This window comes from Oncorhynchus mykiss, chromosome 10 (assembly GCF_057628025.1).
Source record: "Oncorhynchus mykiss isolate SJ-2025 chromosome 10, ASM5762802v1, whole genome shotgun sequence".
Lineage (NCBI taxonomy): Eukaryota > Metazoa > Chordata > Actinopteri > Salmoniformes > Salmonidae > Oncorhynchus > Oncorhynchus mykiss.
In genome coordinates, this window is record NC_143031.1 from 7,243,300 (window position 1) to 7,268,054 (window position 24,755).

The following is a 24,755-nucleotide window of genomic DNA, read 5'->3' on the forward strand; positions in this document are numbered from 1 at the left end:
GTGGAATGGGAGGGAAGGCAAGGGTCGAGGAGGGCCAGACAGGACAGACAGCCCCAGTGGAATGGAAGGCAGGGTCGAGGAGGGCCAGACAGGACAGGACTCACTACCCCCCTTTTTCCTATCTGTGCTGCTAACCTGCTATCTGGACGTTTGTCAGATCAGTTTTCGGGGTATCCCATTATGGGAACGGGGATGGTCGGAGGACTGTCTGAAATGATTGTGTGCTAATGTTGAGACCACTAACGAACACGGCATCTGTTAGAGGCATGGGAAAGGAGAGACTAAGCGAGAGGGGCTGAGATTAGATCCCCAGCAACCGGACGCCACTGCATCGGTCTAGTCTACTCATCTCATATGGATGTCCTGTATTCTATACTACTGTATTTAGTCAATCCCACTTCGACATTGATCGTCCTAATATTTATATACTTCTTAATTTCATTATTTTACTTTTAGATTTGTGTATTGTTAGATACTACTGCACTGTTGGAGCTAGGAACACTAGCATTTCCCTACACTAAATGTGTATGCAACCAATATATTTGATTTGATGTGAGGAGGAGAAATCAGTCAACGAGATAGCAAGACTGAGAGAGAGAGACAGAGAGAGAGACAGAGAGAGGCAGAGAGAGAGCAGTCAGCGACAGACAAAGAGTTATCTATCCAAAATGGAGTAACCCACTTCTCCAATCATTTTGGCCCTATAACAGCAAAAACATATACATGATCAAAGACAAATCTTAGAATCAACTATTAAAGACTAACAGAACCCACTGGATTCTCCAATTACCTTGAATGAGCTACAGGACAAAATAAAACCCCTCCAACCCAAAAAGGCCTGTGGTGTTGATGGTATCCTTAATGAAATGATCAAATATACAGACAACAAATTCCAATTGGCTATTTTTAAACTCTTTAACATCATCCTTAGCTCTGGCATCTTCCCCAATATTTGGAACCAAGGACTGATCACCCCAATCCACAAAAGTGGAGACAAATTTGACCCCAATAACTACCGTGGGATATGCATCAACAGCAACCTTGGGAACATCCTCTGCATTATCATTAACAGCAGACTCGTACATTTCCTCAGTGAAAACAATGTACTGAGCAAATGTCAAATTGTCTTTTTACCAAATTATCATACAACAGACCACGTATTCACCCTGCACACTGTAATTGACAAGCAAACAAACCAAAACAAAGGCAAAGTATTCTCATGCTTAGTTGATTTCAAAAAAAGCCTTTGACTCAATTTGGCATGAGGGTCTGCTATACAAATTGATGGAAAGTGGTGTTGGGGTAAAATTTAATGCGGTTAAAATATGCGGTTAAAATTGGTAAAAAACATACACATTTCTTTCCACAGGGCCGTGGGGTGAGACAGGGATGCAGCTTAAGCCCCACCCTCTTCAACATATAGAGGAAAAAAGGAAAATGGCGCCGGAGGGGGAGGACTGACGTTTTAACATCCTATTTTGTTTGTTTTTTCGCATTGTTCGTAACTTGTTTTGTACATAATGTTGCTGCTACCGTCTCTTATGAACTAAAAGAGCTTCTGGACATCAGAACTGGGATAACTCACCTCAAACTGGAGCGGCAGGTAGCCTAGTGGTTAGAGCGTTGGGCCAGTAACTGAAAAGTTGCTAGATCAAATCCCTGAGCTGACAAGGTAAAAGTCTGTAGTTCTGCCCCTGAACAAGGCAGTTAACCCACTAGGCTGTCATTGTAAATAAGAATGTTCTTAACTGACTTGCCTAGTTAAATAAAAAAAGGTAAAAAATAATTGTACGAAGAGTTCTTCTTCAATGAGTTGGACAGGAGGGATATACTACTATAAACACCAGGCCCAGATCCCTGTGATTTGCGGAAAGTGAGGATCAGGCGACGAGTGGCTAATCTGCCCTTGCCTTCTAGCTAATGTTCAATCGCTGGAAAATAAATGGGATGAACTGAAAGCCTGTATATCCTAGCAACAGGACATTTAAAACTGTAATATCTTATGTTTCACCGAGTCGTGGCTGAACGACGACTTTAAGAACATACAGCTGGCGGGTTATACACTCTATCGGCAGGACAGAACAGAACTCTGGTAAGACATGGGGCGGGGGCCTATGCATATTTGTAAACAATACACAATGTTTCACGATGTGCACGACATCTAAGGAACTTTCGTATCATGTCCCACAAAGGTGTGTGAACAGGTTTTTGTTCTGAGAAATGAAGGCGAGAAATTGCCAAGAAATTGAAGATCTCGTACAATGCTGTGTACTACTCCCTTCACAGAACAGCGCAAACTGGCCCTAACCATAATAGGAAGAGGAGTGGGAGGCCCCGGCGCACAACTGAGCAAGAGGACAAGTACATTAGAGTGTCTAGTTTGAGAAACAGACAAGTCCTCAACTGGCAGCTTCATTAAATAGTACCCGCAAAACCCCAGTCTCAACGTCAACAGTGAAGACGTGACTCCGGAATTCTGGCCTTCTAGGCAGAGTTGCAAAGAAAAAGCCATATCTCAGACTGGCCAATAAAAATAAAAGATGGGCAAAAGAACACAGACACTGGACAGAGCAACTCTGCCTAAAAGGCCAGCATCCCGGAGTCGCCTCTTCACTGTTGACGTTGAGACTGGTGTTTTGTGGGACATGATAAGAAAGTAAAGCAGAGGGGGTTACTTTCACTGGGTAGCATGACGAAAGACACCGTTCAGTCAGTCAAGGCCGTCAGGGACGAACTTTATAAAGAGTCTCCTGTCGCCACGGGGAAGATAAGAGCAGGATGGAAAAGTGATTGTAATGTTTATGTTGAGATGGTCTCATATGGTGTCCATCCCAGGACCAGAAAGACGAACATATTGAAGCTTTGAAAAACACGTCCGATAAAGCACATTTGGAATGGATGGAGGCTTGATCACTGAGTTGAAGTTAAAGGAGAAGAGAGGGAGGAAATCCAGACCTGGAGAGCTATTACCAAATCCAGGGAGATTGGAGAGGAGAGCGAGGAAATCCAGACCTGGAGAGCTATTACCAAATCCAGGGAGATTGGAGAAGAGAGGGAGGAAATCCAGACCTGGAGAGCTATTACCAAATCCAGGGAGATTGGAGAGGAGAGGGAGGAAATCCAGACCTGGAGAGCTATTACCAAATCAAGGGAGATTGGAGAGGAGAGGGAGGAAATCCAGACCTGGAGAGCTATTACCAAATCTGGGGAGATTGGAGAGGAGAGGGAGGAAATCCAGACCTGGAGAGCTATTACCAAATCCAGGGAGATTGGAGAGGAGAGGGAGGAAATCCAGACCTGGAGAGCTATTACCAAATCTGGGGAGATTGGAGAGGAGAGGGAGGAAATCCAGACCTGGAGAGCTATTACCAAATCCAGGGAGATTGGAGAGGAGAGGGAGGAAATCCAGACAGGAAATCCAGGATGTGGCGGAGGAGGGGGAAGTGCAGAGTAAATAGCTTCCTTTATTAATCATCCTAGCTCATGTTTCTTCACTGAACACACACTTTGATCTTCTTCTCGCTCCTCCCTGTAACGTCTGCTTACAACTCACACACATAGATCTCCTGAACACAGCCCACTTTCCAGGCCACACTCTCAAAACACATAGATCCCCTGAACACAGCCCACTTTCCAGCCCACTCTCAAACTCATAGATACCCTGAACACAGCCCACTTTCCAGGCCACTCTCAAACACATAGATCCCCTGAACACATCATTTTTTTTAGACCAGTTAATTACATGCAATATGCAAATAGGAGATTAATACAATAAAGTCTTAATTTATTACAATTAAAATACTGTGTATGAATACTGTGCTCACACTCTCAAACACATAGATCCCCTGAACACAGCTCACTTTCTAGGCCACTCTCAAACACATAGATCCCCTGAACACAGCCCACTTTCCAGGCCACTCTCAAACACATAGATCCCCTGAACACAGCTCACTTTCAAGCCCACACTCTCAAACTCATAGATCACTCTCCAGATCTCAATCACCTGAATTCTGATCACCTGTTCACACACCTGTATGTCATTATCACACTATTTAGTTCAGTTCTTTGCACCCCATCATTGTGAGGTATTGTTTGTTTTGTGACACACTTCTATTCGGAGTGCTGGTTTTCCCATAATTTAATCCTCCCGTGGATGATAGTTTGTCCTGCCTCACTAACAACGCTTTGCCTATTCTCTGCATGTACCTTAGCCTATCAGATTTCCTGTTATCAACCTATTGCCTGATCTGCCAGACGACGTTATTAGCCTTTTCCCTGCCTGTACTGTTGACTTTTTGAACCCTGTGTATGACCTTCTGCCTGCCCCTGGACACAGCTACCTGCCTCCTCCTGTGTATGACCTACTGCCTGCCCCTGGACCCAGCTACCTGCCTCCTCCTGAGTATGACCTACTGCCTGCCCCTGGACCCAGCTACCTGCCTCCTCCTGTGTATGACCTACTGCCTGCCCCTGGATCCAGCTACCTGCCTCCTCCTGTGTATGACCTTCTGCCTGCCCCTGGACCCAGCTACCTGCCTCCTCCTGTGTATGACCTGCTACCTGCCTCCTCCTGTGTATGACCTTCTGCCTGCCCCTGGACCCAGCTACCTGCCTCCTCCTGTGTATGACCTACTGCCTGCCCCTGGACCCAGCTACCTGCCTCCTCCTGAGTATGACCTACTGCCTGCCCCTGGACCCAGCTACCTGCCTCCTCCTGTGTATGACCTACTGCCTGCCCCTGGATCCAGCTACCTGCCTCCTCCTGTGTATGACCTTCTGCCTGCCCCTGGACCCAGCTACCTGCCCCCTCCTGTGTATGACCTTCTGCCTGCCCCTGGACCCAGCTACCTGCCTCCTCCTGTGTATGACCTTCTGCCCTGCCTCCTCCTGTGTATGACCTGCTACCTGCCTCCTCCTGTGTATGACCTACTGCCTGCCCCTGGACCCAGCTACCTGCCTCCACCTGTGTATGACCTTCTGCCCTGCCCCTGGACCCAGCTACCTGCCTCCTCCTGTGGTCCTTTACATTAAAACACCTTCTGCAGCCTGCGCTTGAAACCAGCTCTCTGTCTGCCATTGTGTTCATCCCCCCCCCGGTCTGGCTGCCATCGTGTTCATCCCCCCCGGTCTGGCTGCCATCGTGTTCATCCCCCCCGGTCTGGCTGCCATCGTGTTCATCCCCCCCCCCCGGTCTGGCTGCCATCGTGTTCATCCCCCCCGGTCTGGCTGCCATCGTGTTCATTCCCCCCCCCGGTCTGGCTGCCATCGTGTTCATTCCCCCCCCCGGTCTGGCTGCCATCGTGTTCATTCCCCCCCCCGGTCTGGCTGCCATCGTGTTCATCCCCCCCCCCCGGTCTGGCTGCCATTGTGTTCATCCCCCCCCCCCGGTCTGGCTGCTATCGTGTTCATTCCCCCCCCCGGTCTGGCTGCCATCGTGTTCATCCCCCCCCCACCCGGTCTGGCTGCCGGTCTGTCTGCTGGCCACAGAGAGAGATAGTGGTCTACTCTGGGACTGTTCTGATCTGAGGGGAGAGGTGGAGGCTGAGAAACAGGGCCTCCCCAGGAGTCTCCAGGCCAGGCCAGGGAGGAAGATAGGGGGGAAAAAAAAAGTGGTGCAGAGTTAACCAGTATGCAATGTCTAGTGCCCTGCCTGCCCCAATTATAGCTGATGTCTTTGTGGGCCCTCACAAAGGTCAATCTGACCTTTCACTGGGACAAAGCCCTCGACAAACAGAGAAGAGAGTAAAGAAGAATTCTAAAGGGACTTAGTGGAGAGAAAAAAGAAGAAAAAAAAAGAGGCCTTTTAAAACAGTTTAGCTTCTTTTAATTGGGCAGAGAGCCCAACAGAGGATTAACTTCAAAAGGGGGTGCGGCAGGGGTAACATCATCCCTCCTCTCCACTGGGCCCAGAGGACAGCTGGCTTTCCCCACAACTTCAAAGCTATTCCAGAATCCCTTTCACTTCTCCTCCACCGGCTGGCCCTTCCTGGCCACTGGACTGGCTTTGTAGTGGGAGAAACCGAGAGAGGGAGTCAAAATGCCTGACCGCTCAGAGTGGTTGAAACCGAACAGGCCTGAGCCAAGCCAGCCAGTGGACCATGGGCATCCTACCAGAGAGATTAGACTGTTGGATATCAGATCTGAGGGAGGAATGTAGCAACAGTCCCCTGACCTGAACACACTGAGGGATCGGAAAACGGGGACAAAGAGCTCACAGCATGTTACAGTCCTTTATATGACTGTGTTTGTTTCAGTGCTTTTTATTACCACTCTGTTACAGCTGTATATCAGATAATAAAAATGCACCCCCCCACCCACTGCTGACATTGATCAAATACTTTGACAGGAATTTTATAACATGTATTTTGTATTGTCGAATAGTAAATCATAACATTCTTATAACTTTCTTCAATATAATGACAAAGTAGGGAAAATAAAAACGTCAAAGATCAAAAGTCAATATCAGTGGAAAATAAATATATTACTTCGAACATTCAATAAATACCAAACGGTGCAATGCTTGGTAATGGAGTCTTTTTCTTCAAAACATTAAAGTTGAAAGGTTTTCCTCATGTTGGATCTTGTTTTCTTATGTGATCAGAGAGAGAGCGCGAGAGAGAGAGAGTGAGAGACAGAGAGAGAGAGAGCGCGTGAGAGAGAGAGAGCGAGAGAGAGAGAGAGCGAGAGAGAGACAGAGAGAGAGAGAGACAGAGAGAGAGAGACAGAGAGAGAGAGACAGAGAGAGAGAGACAGAGAGAGAGAGAGCGCGCGCGAGAGAGAGAGAAGAGACAGAGAGAGAGGAGAGGAGAGAGAGGAGAGAGAGACAGAGAGAGAGGAGAGGAGAGAGAGGAGAGAGGAGAGAGAGAGAGAGAGCCTGTGGCCCAGAGAAACAACATGCTTAAGAAGATCAAACGTGGCCAGGTATAATTACTGTGAGTTATGAAAACTGGCTGTCATACTCCGCCACTAAAAAGAGAGAGAAAGAGAGAGAGAGAGAGACAGAGAGAGAGAGACAGAGAGAGAGAGACAGAGAGAGAGAGAGAGAGAGAGAGACAGAAAGAGGGAGACAGAAAGAGGGAGACAGAAAGAGGGAGACAGAAAGAGGGAGACAGAGAGAGAGAGACAGAGAGACAGAAAGAGAGAGACAGAGAGAGAGAGAGACAGAAAGAGAGAGAGACAGAAAGAGAGAGAGACAGAAAGAGAGAGAGACAGAAAGAGAGAGACAGAAAGAGAGAGAAAGAGAAAGAGAAAGAGAGAGAGAGAGAGAGAGAGAGACAGAAAGAGAGAGACAGAGAGAGACAGAAAGAGAGAGATCTATCAGTACTGTTGAATAGTGAATTCTTGTCCTCTGATAATACTTATACCGTGTGAATCCCTGCTGTGTTGAGGGATTGTACAGTTTACCAGGTGCTGTACCCAGTTTGGGTGAGAACACAGGAACAAATTGATGCTTAAAACAAAAGTGCTCTGCGCGTAGCGTACAGATGATCTGTTTGGTCACATATCAAATTTCCCAGTGCCCATTTCTCTTCATAAAGATCAAGCGTATGATGTTGTGCCAACCAATTGATCAATTGTCTAAGACGTCAGTTAATTAAATGTTTGCATAGCGTACATTTCAGAGTTCTTATTGATATTATTTTGACATTTCTCTCTAGACAAGTTGAAATGTCTTCACGCCTGACGGTCAATAACGGTCCATTTTGAAAGAGAGAACAAAAAAAATCATTACATGAGGGCAGTTTTGGTAAATCTAATCCCGTCCGAATCGTCCACTGGAAAAACAGACATGCTGGGCTAATAATTACATTACCACATTCTATAGTAATTACAAGTCCTGTACGAACCACGTTTCTATCTCTCAGTCTCAGAGCCGTTCAACTCTACTCATCTCTGAGGTACTTCAACGTAAACACACATCTTTAATAAACCAGTTGGAGTATATGTCTGTTCGTTGAATCCAATCCATTAAAGCGGATTAGAATTCATATCTCTATTAGGTAGTGTCTTTAACAATCGCAACACAAAGGAAAAACACAAGTCACAAACTTTGTGGAATCTGGAATGTACGTTGTTGTTTAGTGAGAAAGAGAGAGAGAGAGAGCGATGGACACCTTTCATCCCCCATCCAGTTTCCCCGGAAGGAAGACAGGAACATAAAGCTGCGCTCAGAGGCAATAGAGGCCTGTTGAAACAGGAATACTCAACCTGGTCGCATTTCGTATTATTCTGTATGTAAATCCGAAAACCCTCCATTTAGTATGGATGACATGTTACGTTTGGTATGGTTACATAAGATAGATGGTTACTTAAGGCAAAAATTGAAAGGAGGGTGGTTGTTCGGGGTGAATGGGTCAACGTATAACGTGGACAACAAAAGCATTTGAGCTAATTGGCGACTTTTCAGCTACTTACAACTTTTTTAGCTAATTTGCAACTACTTAGCATGTTAGCTAACCCTTCCCATAACCTTAACTCTTTAACCTAAATCCTAAACTTAACAATAACATTAACCGAAACCCCTAGCCTAGCTAACGTTAGCGAACCACACTGTATATACACAAAAGTATAGGAGCAACAACGGCTCAGCAGCGAAGTGGTAGGCCACACAAGCTCACAGAACAGGACCGCCGAGTGCTGAAGCACGTACCGCGTAAAAATATTCTGTCCTCGGTTGCAACACTCACTACCGAGTTCCAAACTGCCTCTGGAAGCAACGTCAGCACAATAACTGTTTGTCGGGAGCATCATGAAATGGGTTTTCATGGCCGAGCAAGCCAAAGAGATCACACTTCACAATGCCAAGTGTTGGATGGAGTGGTGTAAAGCTCGCCGCCATTGGACTCTGGAGCAGTTGGAAACATGTTCTCTAGAGTGATGAATCACGCTTCACTGTCTGGCAGTTCGACAGACCAATCTGGGTTTGGAGGATGCCAGGAGAACGCTACCTGCCTGAATGCATAGTGCCAACTGTAAAGTTTGGTGGAGGAAGAATAATGGTCTGGGGCTGTTTTTCATGGTTCGGGCTAGGCCCTTTAGTTCCAGTGAAGGGAAATCTTAACACTACAGCATACAATGACATTCTAGATGATGTTGCGCTTCCAACTTTGTGGCAACAGTTTGAAAAAGTCCCTTTCCTGTTTCAGCATGACAATGCCCCCGTGCACAAAGCGAGGTCCATACAGAAATTATTTATCGAGATCAGTGTGGAAGAACTTGACTCGCCTGCACAGAGCCCTGACCTCAACCCCATCAAACACCTTTGGGATAAATTGGAACACAGACTGCGACCCAGGCTTAATCGCCCAACATCAGTGCCCAACCTCACTAATGCTCTTGTGGATGAATGGAAGCTAGTCCCCGAAAGTAATGTTCCAACATCTAGTGGAAAACCACATACCACATATTTATTTTTGATACTGTCGCAAAGATCCCCAATTGGAGGATGGCTTTCACTTCAGCAGTAATAAATTAATGAACTTCTTTGAGGAAAAGATCTTGATCGTAAGAAAGCAAATTACAGACTCCTCTTTAAATCTGCGTATTCCTCCAAAGCTCAGTTGTTCTGAGTCTGCACAACTCTGCCAGGACCTAGGATCAAGAGAGACACTCAAGTGTTTTAGTACTATATCTCTTGACACAATGATGAAAATAATCATATACTCGGCCTTGTCTCAGGATGGTAAGCTGGTGGTTGAAGATATCTCTAGTGGTGTGGGGGCTGTGCTTTGGCAAAGTGGGTGGGGTTATATCCTGCCTGTTTGGCACTGTCCGGGGGTATCATCGGATGGGGCCACAGTGTCTCCTGACCCCTCCTGTCTCAGCCTCCAGTATTTATGCTGCAGTAGTTTATGTGTTGGGGGGCTAGGGTCAGTCTGTTATATCTGGAGTACTTCTCCTGTCTTATCCGATGTCCTGTGTGAATTTAAGTATGCTCTCTCTAATCCTCTCTTTCGGAGGACCAGAGCCCTAGGACCATCTGGCATGATGACTCCTTGCTGTCCCCAGTCCACCTGGCCGTGCTGCTGCTCCAGTTTCAACTGTTCTGCCTGCGGCTATGGAACCCTGACCTGTTCACCAGACATGCTACCTGTCCCAGACCTGCTGTTTTCAACTCTCTAGAGACAGCAAGAGCGGTAGAGATACTCTTAATGATCGGCTATGAAAAGCCAACTGACATTTACTCCTAAGGTGCTGATATGATTTGACCATGCTGGTCATTTATGAACATTTGAACATCTTGGCCATGTCCTGTTATAATCTCCACCCGGCACAGCCAGAAGAGGACTGGCCACCCCTCATAGCCTGGTTCCGCTCTAGGTTTCTTCCTATGTTTTGTCCTTTCTAGGGAGTTTTTCCTAGCCATCGTGCTTCTACACCTGCATTGCTTGCTGTTTGGGGTTTTAGGCTGGGTTTCTGTACAGCACTTTGAGATATCAGCTGAAGTAAGAAGGGCTATATAAATACATTTGATTTGATACTGTGTCCACATACTTTTGTCTTGGATTTACATACAGAATAATACAAAATGCTCCGAGACCAGGTTGGAATAGTACTCTGCACTGCAACAAAGACACAGGATCGCACAGGGTGAGGCTGAAACGGAACCCTATGGCCTATACAGTGCACTACTTTCCTATATAGTGCATCACGTTTGACAAGCGCCCTGGTCAAAAGTAGTGCACTATATAAGGAATAGTGTGCAATTTCGAACACAGCCAGTCTTCACAGCATAACACTGCCTCTGTGCAGACAATCCGTGTGGGTAAAGCATAAGAAACTAACTCAACTGTAACTCCACCAACATTTGAGTGCTTACAGAGGACCACAAAGATGTGAATTAGAAGTGAACACATGTTGATTCAATAAGAAGTGGTGTACCCCAGGCCTAGGCCAGAGTACCTCATTTGGCCCCAGCAGAGCCGGCCAAACGTCACCACCATCATCACAGACTACACTCAGAGTGGAGTTGGGATTTGTGTTCACCTGAAGGCAAAATAAACAGTTACTGGATTAGAACTGTCATCGTCCCCAGGTAAGTAAACTGAGCTGAGTGAACAACAGCAGTCAGAAGCCTAACGATCACTTCACACCTTCAGGGAAATACTGTAATGTCAGCCATCACTTCCACAACCCTGATCAACCTTGTCACCTGGTGTAGAACAGAGACCCAGAATGCAGCCCAAATGGCACCCAATTTGCCAAATACTTCACTGTCCTACTTTTGACCAGTGTCCTTTGGGCCCTGATCAAAAGTTGTAGACAATATGGAGAATAGGATGCCTTTTGGGATGCACTCTCAGTAAAACAGGAATCTAGAAACTACTTTCTTACTAAAATAAAACTGTCACACTGTAATGCACTCCTCCTTCCAGGTCAAGTCCAACGTTATCGCTCAGATCTAACGTGACATATCACAGAAACACACAGTGTTATAAGGAAAGAAAGGCCTCGTTGCCTCAATGTAAATGAATGATTCCTCTGATCTTCTCAGCAGCACGGCTATGGAAACACCGCTCTAAAAATACATGTTATCCAGAATCAACGTCACACATACACTCTTAGGGGGGAAAAAAGGTGCCATCTAGAACACTAAAGGTCCTTTGGGTGTCCTCATAGGAGAACCCTTTCAATAACACTTTTTGGTTCAAAGTAGAACCCTTTTGGGTTCCATGTAGAACCCTTTCTACAGAAGGTTCTACATGGAACCAAAAAGGGTTCTTGAAAGGGTTCTCCTATGGGGACAGCCGAAGAACCCTTTTGGAAACATATTTTCTAAGAGCGTACACACATTCGGATGCAAGCGTGTACACACACACACACACACACACACACACACACACATTAAAGCAAATGTAGGGTGAGCATATATTTCTTATAAAATCCACTGTACTCCTCTTCACCACCATGTCGAATATTGGACATTCCCCCATGGAAAAGGCCATGTACTTTCTTATCAATTAAGGCTGTCTGCAGCATCTGGTTATCCATTCAAAATGCCTCCTGCACCTGGTGAGTGAGGACAGACAAGACCCTACAGTACCTCATCTGTCCTCCCTTTCTTCTCTGATCGGAAATAAATTGACTTAGCCTTGCTTTAGTTCCCCAACAACACGAATACATGTAAGAATTAAAATGAGAATGAGAAAACTATGCACCACAGAGTGGGAAAACTATGCACCACAGAGTAGGAAAACTATGCACCACAGAGTAGGAAAACTATGCACCACAGAGTGGGAAAACTACGCACCACAGAGTAGGAAAACTATGCACCACAGAGTGAGGGGCCTGGCTTGCAGAATAGTTGGAGAGGGAAGATGTACAGTAAAAAGTACAGTAAAGACCACATGTATTCCTATAGTTTTGGCATGTCCATTCTGCCCAGTAAGGGCATGAGTAAATGATACATATGGTTTTTAAATGCAGCTTTTGATCTCGACTATTGAACATGCATGGAATGCAATTGTTTGATGTTTATTCCCTTTATGTTCAGTGTGAAATATTAAAATGGGGAGTTTTTCCAGCAACTTCAGAACTTGGCTGGCTCTAATAATTTCGGTAACTAGAAATCTATCAGCTTGATAAAATGTTTGGGTGGAGAAGTCGGCACTCTCACCCCTTAACCAGTAGGGTATCGGCGGGCAGGAAGAAAAACAATAAAAATAGAAATTTGTACTGTATGTCAACACTATTGCTCCCGGAAGAATGTTGATATTCTGTCATCACACAAAACAGCATAACAACGAGTAATGACAAAGGCAGCTTCCACTATAGAGACAGCATTATAGGTCTAGCAGATCAATAACTTATTACATTATAGTGACTGAGATCGACAAGATTACAAAAAAAAAGCTGGCCTGAGATTGAACCCTGTTTTGTCTTATGGGGGGGGGGGGGGGGGGGGGGGGGTTTGGTGGTTGGGGAGTGTTAACTTCAGTTTGCCAAGGTGAACGTGCCAAAGTCAAGCGAGCCAGGGTGGAAAACGTGGTTAAAACAAGCCATAACCATCAGCTCAAACGGGGGGCATGATGCCTGTGGTGCTCTTGATGCGAATCATATTCAGTAACGACGTCGATGGAACGCAGACTGTGGGGGATTAGAAGGACGTTGGATTGGCATAGTCAACCAATCTGATCTAACTAAGTGGATATAAGTCAAATCCAGTACGATTTATGTATTGTAACAGGCACACAATGTGGTTACTTAAGTCTGATTTGGATATACACTACGTACCCAAAAGTGTGTGGACACCCCTTCAAATGAGTTGATTCGGCTATCTCAGCCACACCCGTTGCTGACAGGTGTATAAAATCAAGCACACAGCCATGCAATCTCTATAGACAACCATTTTCAGCAGAATGGCCTGTACTGAAGAGCTCAGTGACTTTAAACGTGGCACCGTCATAGGATGTCACCTTTTCAAAAAAATCAGTTCTGCAAATTTCTGCCCTGCTAGAGCTTCTTTGGTCAACTGTAAGTGCTGTTATTGTGAAGTGGAAACGTCCAGGAGCAACAACGGCTCAGCCATGAAGTGGTAGGCCACACTAGATCACAGAACGAGACAGCTGAAGCGCGTAAAAATCTTCTGTCCTGGGTTGCAACACACACTACCGAGTTCCAAACCGCCTATGGAAGCAACATCAGCACGAGAACTGTTTGTCAAAGCTTCGTGAAATGGGTTTCCATGGCATTGCAGCCGCACACAAGCCTAAGATCACCATGCGCAACGCCAAGAGTCGGCTGGAGTGGTGTAAAGCCCACCGCTTTTGGACTCTGGTGCAGTGGAAACGTGTTCTCTGGAGTGATGAATCACGCTTCATTGTCTGGCAGTCCGACGGACAAATCTGGGTTTGGCAGATGCCAGGAGAATGCTACCTGGTGTGTGTGCTTAATATAAGGAATTTGAAATTATTTATACTTTTGATATTTTAAGTATAAAAAGTAAATGTAATTGCTAAAATATACTTAAGTATATTTAAAAACAGATCCTTTTATTCAAGTAGTATTTTACTGGGTGACTTTTACTTTTGTAATTTTCTATCTTTGCTTTTACTGAAGTATGACAATTGGGTTATTTTTCCACCACTGCGATTCTGTGCTTCCAACTTTGTGGCAACAGTTTGGGGAAGGTCCTTTCCTGTTTCCGCATGACAAAGCGAGATCCATACTGAAATGGTTTGTTGAGATCGGTGTGGAAAAACTTGACTGCCCTGCACATAGCCCTGATCTCAACCCCATCGAACACCTTTGGGATGAATTGGAACGCTGTATGCGAGCCAGGCCTAATCGCCCAACATCAGTGCCCGACCTCACTAACGCTCTTGTGGCTGAAGTCCCCAAAGGCAATGTTTCAACATCTAGTGGAAAGTCTTCCCAGAAGTGGAGGCTGTTGATGCAGCAAAAGGGAGACCAACTCCATTTTAATGCCCATGATTTAGGAATGAGATGTTCCAACGAACATTTTAATGGCCATATAGTGTGTATTGATTGTTTTTCCTGCATAACATTTAGAAGTTGTCCCTTTTCAGGTTTAGAATAAGTGACTGCAAAATGCTAACTCCCGTTCTTCTAAACTGGTAGCATAGTGGTGATGATAGTCATTTTAAATGGAATGCTGTTGATTGGTGATGATGACGTGAACATACTGTATATTGGGGTTGACATCCATCCAAGAATTATACACAGATTTTTACTCCAAAATAGTATTAAATAAGCATCTTTCCCATGGCATTTCCATTTACCACTTTACAGCATCTATACCAGATACAGTCCAATGGCCTACCAGACCTATAACACAACATACTGTATCTCAACGGACTGAATCAATGTGACATAACTGATTAAAGATGCATGGGGTATTTTAGGCCAATAACCACACTTTGGAAAATGTATTACCAAATAGTTATTGAAAGCCAAACTAGAAAAGGTAGCCAGTATGCACTCGACTTGAACTGCACTGCATATGATCTGGTGGACCGGGGAATCTTTATGACGTGACACGTACCTGCATGAGCTTCCCCTCTGCAGAGCCGGCGCTCCCTCCGACAAACAGCCCTTCCAGAGTGATGAGTTTCCCCGTTGGCTCGGGTCTCAGCAGTGTCACCTTGATGACAGCCCTGAGGGCCGAGCGCTCCGTCTCGACGGCCGCCGCCAGCTCCAGGCCCGTCTGGCCAAACACCACCTGCAGGGCCGCCATGAGCAGCCACGGCCAGAGCCCGGCCAGTCGCCGCTGGAGAACGATCATTGGATCGGCTGTAGCGGCGGGCTCCGGGTGTACATCGTGGACTTCAAAAGCTGGTAACCACCAATGTTGATTCAGGACAAGAAATATATGGCCCAGCGCTGGTCCTCTGCTTTATGGGTTAGAAATGGTAGAAACCCGTGAAAACGACTCGAAATAGAGGGTTTTATCCAAAGTGTTAAGGCTCACGGACTGCCGTGTTGTCTTGTGATTTTGTAATGAATTCTTATCCGGCTTTGAACGTTTGTTCCAGGTAAAAACAGTTAAACACGCCAAGTAAAGTGGTCTTCATTTTCACTCATAAGAAAAAAATCTGAACGTTTGCTTCTAAATTATGGAATTGCTAACCATCAAATAAATATAACATACTTAGCCTAATAAGATAAGATTTAGATCATGTGTGTTAACCGTTATCACTGACAGGAGAGGCCAAACATTGCATGCACAAGTTCGACAACATCAAATCAATAATTGGAATTGCGTCGCTTATAGTTGAGTAGACTGTACATTTAGTTCACCGTTCACATACAGCACGAGCTCCTTACATGAGATAAACAGCGGCCCGGTCCTCGTTTTCAGCGTGCTTGTTAAAGTTATCATAGACAGATCGGTTCAGTCCGGGCACACGGCGGCTCTTGTAATCTTCAACCACTGGCAAGATTTCAATAAACATTTTGCAACAATGTTTGAACTTTAATTCGTGCCCAACCCACTATAGACATTCTACAGTTTTGCCTGATTTAAAACCAATGTGTATCCAATGTACCGCTATTCCATTTCTAGAGCAAGAAAAAAAAAAAAAAGTCAAATCTGGCAGAGGGGCTCCAGATGCAACAAGTTGTCAAATACCTAAAAAGCAAATCCCCGACTCTTTACGCTGGATAGGATATTGTGACGATATCCCCACCCAGGGGTTTCAGAAACCAAGAGGAACAAAGTCAGGTTGATATGACGGATTCCACGATGAAAGGCGACAATACAGTAAACGACGAATGCAATAGTAACTTTCATAGGCTCCGTAGCGACAATCTTTTGACAAAAATGCCACTGTAAAGTTGACAACGGAGATTTCCGGACTCTTTAAAAGTTTAACTAATCCAATGGAATCGTTACATTAGTTACTTAACATGTAACTAGTTAATTAATTAGGAGTATAAATCTCGTGTCGTTTCTGCAGCCGACGCATCCACAATGTCTATCGCCCACTAAAGTTGCTACGCATCTAAAACCTGTTCGCTCCTTGGCAGCCTCCAAAAAAGTATTTTCCCCGAGTTCCACGTCTGAAAGTTGTAACAATTCTGAAAAGAGATCCTTCCCGCCGCTGCTTAAACAAATATAATATAAACTTCAGTATTAAAATAGAGGTACTGAAAAGAAAGGTTTAACAAATGTATAATCGCTTAAACGCGAGTCGTTAAAACACTAATATTGGTGATACACATTTTGAAAAGTGTACATTTACTGAGTCCTGAAGCATGCCTGGTCGAGTCTCCCTCCCCTGGGATCTCATCGACTGTGTCTGTCTACCTGCTGACTGCCCTGTCACCGAGGGTGGAGCTGCACTTCCAACACAGACGACACCGGGCGCCCTCCAGCTGACAACACTGGTAACAGCCTGGCGTCGCCTTTTCATCTCCTTTAACAATAGATAAAAGATCCCGGAATGGACACTTTACCAGTAGACTGTAGTCCACTTTTGAGGCCTCCATACAAACAACAACAAGATGCAAGAAATGAAACGCAAAGAACCTCTGAATTATATCACATTTTAATCATAATAATCTTTTAACATTATAAACCAATTATATCATGTCCAGAAGTCAGAAATTATTTTAAAAATAATGAACGGTTAAAACAGACAAACTTTTTTGGTGTCAAACTAAAAACAAATGAGGAATAAACATTAAAAGGTACTTGTTCTTTAACCTAAAAATGACAAATAAATCTTGGTATGCATTAATTAATTCCAAGATTAAGCATTCAGAATAAAATTGTCATATGCCAATTAAAATGCTGTAAAGGTTATCATATAAATAAGAATAAATTAGAACAGGGCTGAACTATGTACAATGTCCAATATGTGTACTATCAGGAAAATATATATTTCTTTATCAGTGACATTCAAGTAACATAGGTAAACATATTTCAACAAGAAGCTACAGCAAATTCAGACTTGAGCATGAGTAGCAAAACTGAAAACTTGGGACATCCTGGTCCGACTATGGTCAACATTCTTGCTTGCATGCCACTTCAACCAACAAGTTCAGATCTAAAAGATGAAATTAAAATGTGTACATTAATTTTGTCATGATCCCCCTGATCTATTCTTCACCGTTGACATGACTGTGTATTGTTTTATTAAAACAGAGTGGCTGCGGATCAGACTTCTCTCTGGACCCTTCTTCCCAACAGCTAAAGGTCCCAACAGCGTCTGCGCATGTGCAGGATTCTCTATCTTACGCACAGGCTACTCTAGCGAATGGTGAAGCTCGTTTAATTAAGTTAGATCAAAGCTAAATCATTGTCTGCAAGATCACAACGATAGTATTCTAACAACATAAAACAGAACTGAATATAATAGCATAGTACGATTGACAATGAGAAATGTGAACGGGGGGGCCCCACAAAAAAACAGCACGTGACAATGAGAAATGTGAACGGGGGGGCCCCACAAAAAACAGCACGTGACAATGAGAAATGTGAACGGGGGGGGCCCCACAAAAAAACAGCACGTGACAATGAGAAATGTGAACGGGGGGGCCCCACAAAAAAACAGCACGTGACAATGAGAAATGTGAACGGGGGGGCCCCACAAAAAACAGCACGTGACAATGAGAAATGTGAACGGGGGGGCCCCACAAAAACCGGCACGTGACAATGGATGTAAAGAAACACATGCATTGAACTTGATACGAATCTTCATCTCCGGGGGATCGGGAGATCCTCTGCCTATTTTTTTATTTACCAAGGAAAGTCCCATTTAAGATATAGAATCTCGTTTACAAGGGACTCCTGGCCAAGATAGCAGCAGCAAGGATTATGCAGAAGTTTAAGTGGATAGTTGTCTTACCAGGATATTTAGTTCGCTGACTGGTGCTTGTTCTCCAGGCTGAGGCTGCAGACAGTAACATCATGTAGAACACTGCAGACGTCTGAGTCCAGCACCTGGATCTCCTTCACCTTGGTGATGTACTCTGATGCTTCCTCAGGGCACTGGGGAAATCACAGCATGATCCATCTCCTATTATACAACAGAGTTCATCAGGACCGCTGATGACCATCCATACCATACCTGTTTAATAATTAAGTTGATTACTAAGTCATACGGACTGAGTATTTTTGCTTTCTCTTTCCACTCACAGTTATAAATACGCTGGTTTTGTAAATTGTATATCCTCACTGTAAATCAGTCTATACTCTATAGTTGTATGTTTGCTGTATTTATAGTGTATAATTATGTAAGTTGACTTTGTGTACATTTCTCTGTTGATACATTTGTCTATTTCTGGCAGCACCTATTCAAATTCCAGGTATGTGTAAATGTACTTGGCAAATAAAAGTGATTCTGATTCTGAGATATAGCTTCCATGTGACAGGTTTTTACAAAGCTAAACTAGATTACCTTCTGATAGGCATCCACAGACACTGGTTTTTACAAAGCTAAACTAGATTACCTTCTGATAGGCATCCACAGACACTGGTTTTTACAAAGCTAAACTAGATTACCTTCTGATAGGCATCCACAGATACTGGTTTTTACAAAGCTAAACTAGCTTACCTTCTGATAGGCATCCACAGACACTGGTTTTTACAAAGCTAAACTAGATTACCTTCTGATAGGCATCCACAGACACAGGTTTTTACAAAGCTAAACTAGCTTACCTTCTGATAGGCATCCACAGACACAGGTTTTTACAAAACTAAGCTAGCTTACCTTCTGATAGGCATCCACAGACACAGGTTTTTACAAAACTAAGCTAGCTTACCTTCTGATAGGCATCCACAGACACTGGTTTTTACAAAGCTAAACTAGATTACCTTCTGATAGGCATCCACAGACAGGTTTTTACAAAACTAAGCTAGCTTACCTTCTGATAGGCATCCACAGACACTGGTTTTTACAAAACTAAGCTAGCTTACCTTCTGATAGGCATCCACAGACACAGGTTTTTACAAAACTAAGCTAGCTTACCTTCTGATAGGCATCCACAGACACAGGTTTTTACAAAGCTAAACTAGCTTACCTTCTGATAGGCATCCACAGACACTGGTTTTTACAAAACTAAGCTAGCTTACCTTCTGATAGGCATCCACAGACACTGTTTTTTACAAAACTAAACTAGCTTACCTTCTGATAGGCATCCACAGATACTGGTTTGTCCTCCCTCTTCACTGGCTGCTCAGCCTTGGGACCACCGACAGTGATGGCTATTCCCTGAGGAGGAACGTTCCCCGGGACTGCTATAATGATGGGCCCGCGTGAAGTCACTGGGCTGGAGTTAAAAGAGGAGTCAAGCTGGGAGGAGACAGTGACTGTGTGAGGGGAGCTGTGTATGGTGGTGATGGGCTGGGGCCCTGATGATGTAGAGGTGGACAGGACCGGCTGCTGGCGCTCTGGGGTCTCCACTTTGACCATGCGTATTTTGGGGGAATTGTGGTGCAACTCGTCCACTAGCTGGAAGACTGTGTCCAGGTTGACATCGCTCTTCTTGGTCTCCTGGGTTTCACTGCTCTGCCAGTCCTGGTTTTGATTGCCAGGATACAGAAAGCCCACAGGACAGTTTGGCTAGAAATGGGATTAAAAATATAAATGTCAAGCATGAAATGTTGACTCATATGCTCTGCATATTTTCACCCATATGAATTCTAGATCCCACTGGAAAGATTCGCAGACATGCTGCTCCATGGGTAGTAGTTAGATTCCCACCTACCTGGTAATAGCTGTAATGGGAATATGAGGGAGTTGTCTGGTGGGCACTATGGCAGTCCGAGTTCATTGAGCCTGGGGGGCAGCATTGGCACACTGATGCTGAAAAAAACAAACACAATCAAGAAGTATATAAATAAACTTCTATGACTGTTTATGAGGAAATCACAGTGTTTCTCTATTCAACTAATGGGTCCTTCCATGGTATGGTTTATTATAGTTACCAGGGGAATAGAATCCAGGTCGGTACTGAGCATGGTGAGGGATCAAGCTGTTTGCCAGACTTTGTGAACCCTGCTGGATGTGCACAGTAGTCGGACTGGACTGCACAGTGCAGGAAGTGTCTGAAGGGAACCGGTGGATGACAGATATGGGGATTCCCTTGTCTGTGTAGAAGGTGGTGGGGGAGGGGGCATCCCCATGACCCATGATCCAGCCGCGGGGTGGGATAGGGGTCCGATCATAGTCCTTCATGGGCTGGGTTCTGCTTTGGTGGTACTGTTGGTAAGGAGATGGACGTTTTACCTGACCAACAAACATGGAACCTGTGGAAACATTGAATGACAGCAATATCATGAGTATCATGGCTGAGAAGTTATGGCACAAAAAATTATGTTATTTGAGTAATTTGCTATTAAATTACAGTTGCTACTCGTTTTGGTTTAAAATACAAAGTACAAGTATGATTGACAATTTGAGTGTACCTCTTTTATCTACTTTAACTCTCTCCTCACCACCATCACCATTTGCCATGAGTCGGTGGAAACGATTTGCTGGGGGCCGGCAGTTCACTTCTAGGCCAGCTTCCATCTTCGCCTTGTTTTTGCTTGTCAGCCTCTTAAGATTCACCAGCAGTTCGGGATGATCTTGTTTGAAGTTTGGGTTGTGGAAGTGGTGTTTTATCCCATCCATCGGAGATGAGACATCATTCTTCTCCGAGGCCCCGGGGCCATGGACCACCTTCCTGAACCCATAAAGATTCAGCTGGCGGTTGAAGCTTGTAAAGTTGGTTGTTTTGAAAAGGTCAGTGGTGTCAAACGTTTGTTTCTGGGGTGACAGCAGCTCTGATTCAAATAGCTGCTGGTCGATTATCAAACCCTCACCACAGGGATCCCAACGTATCGATCGATTTTTGGGGTTATTCACCAAACGCCACAATTTCGCTGGGAAATTGTTGGGATTGATGGGGATGGTGAGGCGTTCCTCTTCGAGCTCCATATTTTTGCCTGTTTGAGAAAAAAAATATATATACAAAAATGACAACTTATCAGTGACAACTTATCAAGTGTATATTAATATCGAATTAAAGAAGCTATCTAAATAGTTTTTTGTTGTTCTCGATTCAATTGGCAAACTGCTAGCTAACATCGTTAGCTTAGTAACATTACTTGTAGCTAACGTTAGCTAGCTCCTCGTTCGTTATCAAACTAGCTAAAACGGTTATCAAGTACTTTAAGGCAAGTCAACGGAAATAACGGAAGTTTAATCAACTACAATGTATATAGCTAAATATTCATAATGTGATTAGTTTCTGTAAATGTGTGTAATTATATGTAGTCTTGTTTAACACACAATAGCTTTGATCAATCTCCCTCAGAACCGTTGAAAATATTCCGGAACAGTTGATTTAGAATCCGTTCAAATTCCACGAAAAAAAAAACATTCCAACATCCTCGAGCGCGATGGTGAATCAAAGACTAAGCTCGCGCTATGGACGTTCACGAGTTTTCCCGAGTTGAGGAAAAAAAAGAGGGTCCGTTTTTATAACACATTCAGAATCAGTTTCAGTGTATTTGTAGACACCATTACTAGAGTTGAATTACGGTTTAATATATTGGTACTTTACGCAGGTTAGCGTTTTTTCTTCTTTCCGTCATGAATCTTGTTTTTGGAGGCAGCTCTCGCAGAGCTGTCACTGATTTTAAACCTAAGGTTAATAATAATAATTCACTCCCAGAAATAAAAATAAGAATAATAAAATAAGAATAAATAAATTATAATACAAAATAAATAATCCACCCTCAGAAATAAAAACTTCTGTCAATTGTTGAAAGCCTATGTTCCCACTGGGCAGCCAGGCCCACCCAATCAGATTGAGTAACAACAACAAAAACACTATTTTAACACTGTACTTGACTTGGACAGGAGCTCGCCGGAACTGAGTACCTGCGCCTCAAAAAAATGTCGGCATGAGTTCCTCCAACTGTAGAATATTAGCTCAAAAGTATTGAGGAGGTGCCTGCACCTAAATATAAACAGTACCAGCACCTATTTTAGTCCAAGTCAATCACTGGCCTAAACATGCTTACTTACACCATGAGATAGAAATCATAGCAGTAGGAGGGGGTATGTGCCTGGGCTTGACGTTTATTATCTCAATTATTTTCGCCACCCCCCAGTTATTTATTTATTTAGAAACTGGAGACAATAATTTAAATTGTGTTCCTTTCCAAATTGCATTGTTATTTACTGCAAGGTTGTAAAGCCCACTGTATGTCAGTCCTGATTAGCCAATGGGCTTTCATTATTTTGTAACAACAAAATCCCGCCTCGCTGTTTTGAATACGTGTGGAGGGATTCGTTTGCTGCTTGTTTATTCGGTTGTTATAGCTGGTCAAGCGCAGAAATATTTTTGCCGAACCTTTGGGTGCATGTGTTTGTTGGGGCTGCTGTGCTGTACATTGTAGCGGCAGCAACGGGCTTTGAGGATTAAGGCTATTGCAACAATTAAAAGGTATCAAATTAGGAACCATGCCAAAGTCAGGCTTCCAGACGCGGCTTTTGGGAGGGAAGCCTACCATGGCAGCGTCAAGAAACGCAAAGTAAAAGTAGTGGAGGAAAAGGATGGACACACCTGGAACAAGGAGTCCTACATTCTGATGAAAGTGTAAATCCAGGTTTAGGGTCGATGAAGAGATGGCTGGAAGCAGGGGGCGATTTTAGCATGTAAATCTTGGTGGGGATACAACAAAAGGAAGTGTGACGCATGCCAGCAAAGCCACTACACAACACTAAACAATACATTAATTGCACTATAACGGTGCCCACAAACTGTTAGGGCCCACATAAAGCTGTCACAACAACAGTCCCAACATCTTTACCACTGCTACACCATGTTATCAGCAGAGCCTTGTCTGGCAGCGGAAACATTTCATTCAGCCTCATTTACTGACTTTAAAAAAAATATATAAAAAAAAACATAGTTGATATGGCTGACTTGCTGAAACAAATGTGGCTTCTAATGACAATTGAGATGTACAAGCTATGGCATAAGGGGACGACAAGCGTATTAGAGGCCATCTGTAATTTAGATTGAGACATTAATGAGCGAGCTAGGACGGTTAGTCAATAATAACTATTTGTTTAGCACTTTTGAAATGTACAGCGACAGAATTCAAAACATGGGCTGTTCTTACAGTGTTCTCCCTGTACACCAAATCAAAACCGTAGGATAAATAAACGGGACATATAAGCAGGCAATAAAAGCTCTCACAATATTCTATGATTACATTTTCCTAAAACAGGCTATAGGCTTCACGTGCACCACCAAGTCAGAACAGTAGGCGAAATTAAGAGGGGTAAATAGACCAAATTATTAGGGTGAGGCACATGGGCTACTAACAGCTTACTACACAACATACACTTAGTATTACTTTCTTAGCCACAGTATACATATCTCCCTGGCATATTACATTATTAATGCAACATCATACAAAACATTTTTTGGACTCACCTTGTTGTGCTGTGCTCACTTGAACAGGAAGGTGGCGCAGCGGTCCTTTGTGGGCAAATTTCATCATCAACGTCTGTCATTCTCTGGATTTATGGTCCTTTCAAAACAACTGGAGGCCGGATTTACAATTCCGAGTTGGATGACCGTTCAACACGTATTTTCCCAGTCGGAGCTCGTTTATTCCTGACTTCCCATTTGTCTTGAATTCACTGGAGTCAAGTTTTTGCAGTTCCGAGTTAACAGTTGTTATGGGCGCGTCAAAAAATCATGCTTCATTGAGAGCATGGCCAATGTTGACTGTTCATCGTTTTAAACTTGGAAAAAGAGTCCCTTAATCCCAGATGTGGGAGTGGAGTGGAGTGTGACTGTTTTAGGTTGTGGACAGGTGTCTTTTATACTGATAACAAGTTCCAACAGGTGCCATTAATACAGGTAACGAGTGGAGGACAGAGGAGCCTCTTAAAGAAGAAGTTACAGGTCTGTGAGAGCCAGAAATCTTGCTTGTTTGTAGGTGACCAAATACTTATTTTCCACCATAATTTGCAAATAAATTCATAAAAAATCCTACAATGTGATTTTCTGGATTTTTTTCCCCTCATTTTGTCTGTCATAGTTGAAGTGTACCTATGATGAAAATTACAGGCCTCTCTCATCTTTTTAAGTGGGAGAACTTGCACAATTGGTGGCTGACTAAATACTTTTTTGCCCACTGTATATGCTGCTGCTACATATATCCCGATACCTAGTCACCTAACCCCTATACATATCTACCTCTATCACGCCAGTATCCCTGTCACCTAACCCCTATACATATCTACCTCTATCACGCCAGTATCCCTGTCACCTAACCCCTA

The 24,755-nt window shown here is 44.0% G+C and overlaps 2 protein-coding genes across 2 annotated transcripts in view; both read right to left on the bottom strand.

Moving 5' to 3' along the window:
• Nucleotides 1–16,776, bottom strand: part of rnf43 (ring finger protein 43) — a 217,294-nt gene extending 200,518 nt beyond the window's left edge. The window contains exon 1 of the mRNA XM_036989594.2: nt 15,005–16,776. Coding sequence (XP_036845489.1) covers nt 15,005–15,244 — 240 coding nt within the window. The 5' untranslated portion in view covers nt 15,245–16,776. The remainder of the gene's footprint in view (nt 1–15,004) is intronic.
• A 217-nt stretch (nt 16,777–16,993) lies between these two features.
• hsf5 (heat shock transcription factor 5) lies at nt 16,994–21,785 on the bottom strand. Its single transcript, XM_036989595.2, is given in 8 exon segments — nt 16,994–17,510; nt 18,312–18,337; nt 18,339–18,454; nt 19,590–20,027; nt 20,173–20,270; nt 20,393–20,713; nt 20,873–21,394; nt 21,741–21,785. Coding segments are annotated over 7 exon segments (1,557 nt in total). The 5' UTR covers nt 21,387–21,394; nt 21,741–21,785; the 3' UTR covers nt 16,994–17,466.
• Between the last annotated feature and the right edge of the window lie 2,970 nt (nt 21,786–24,755).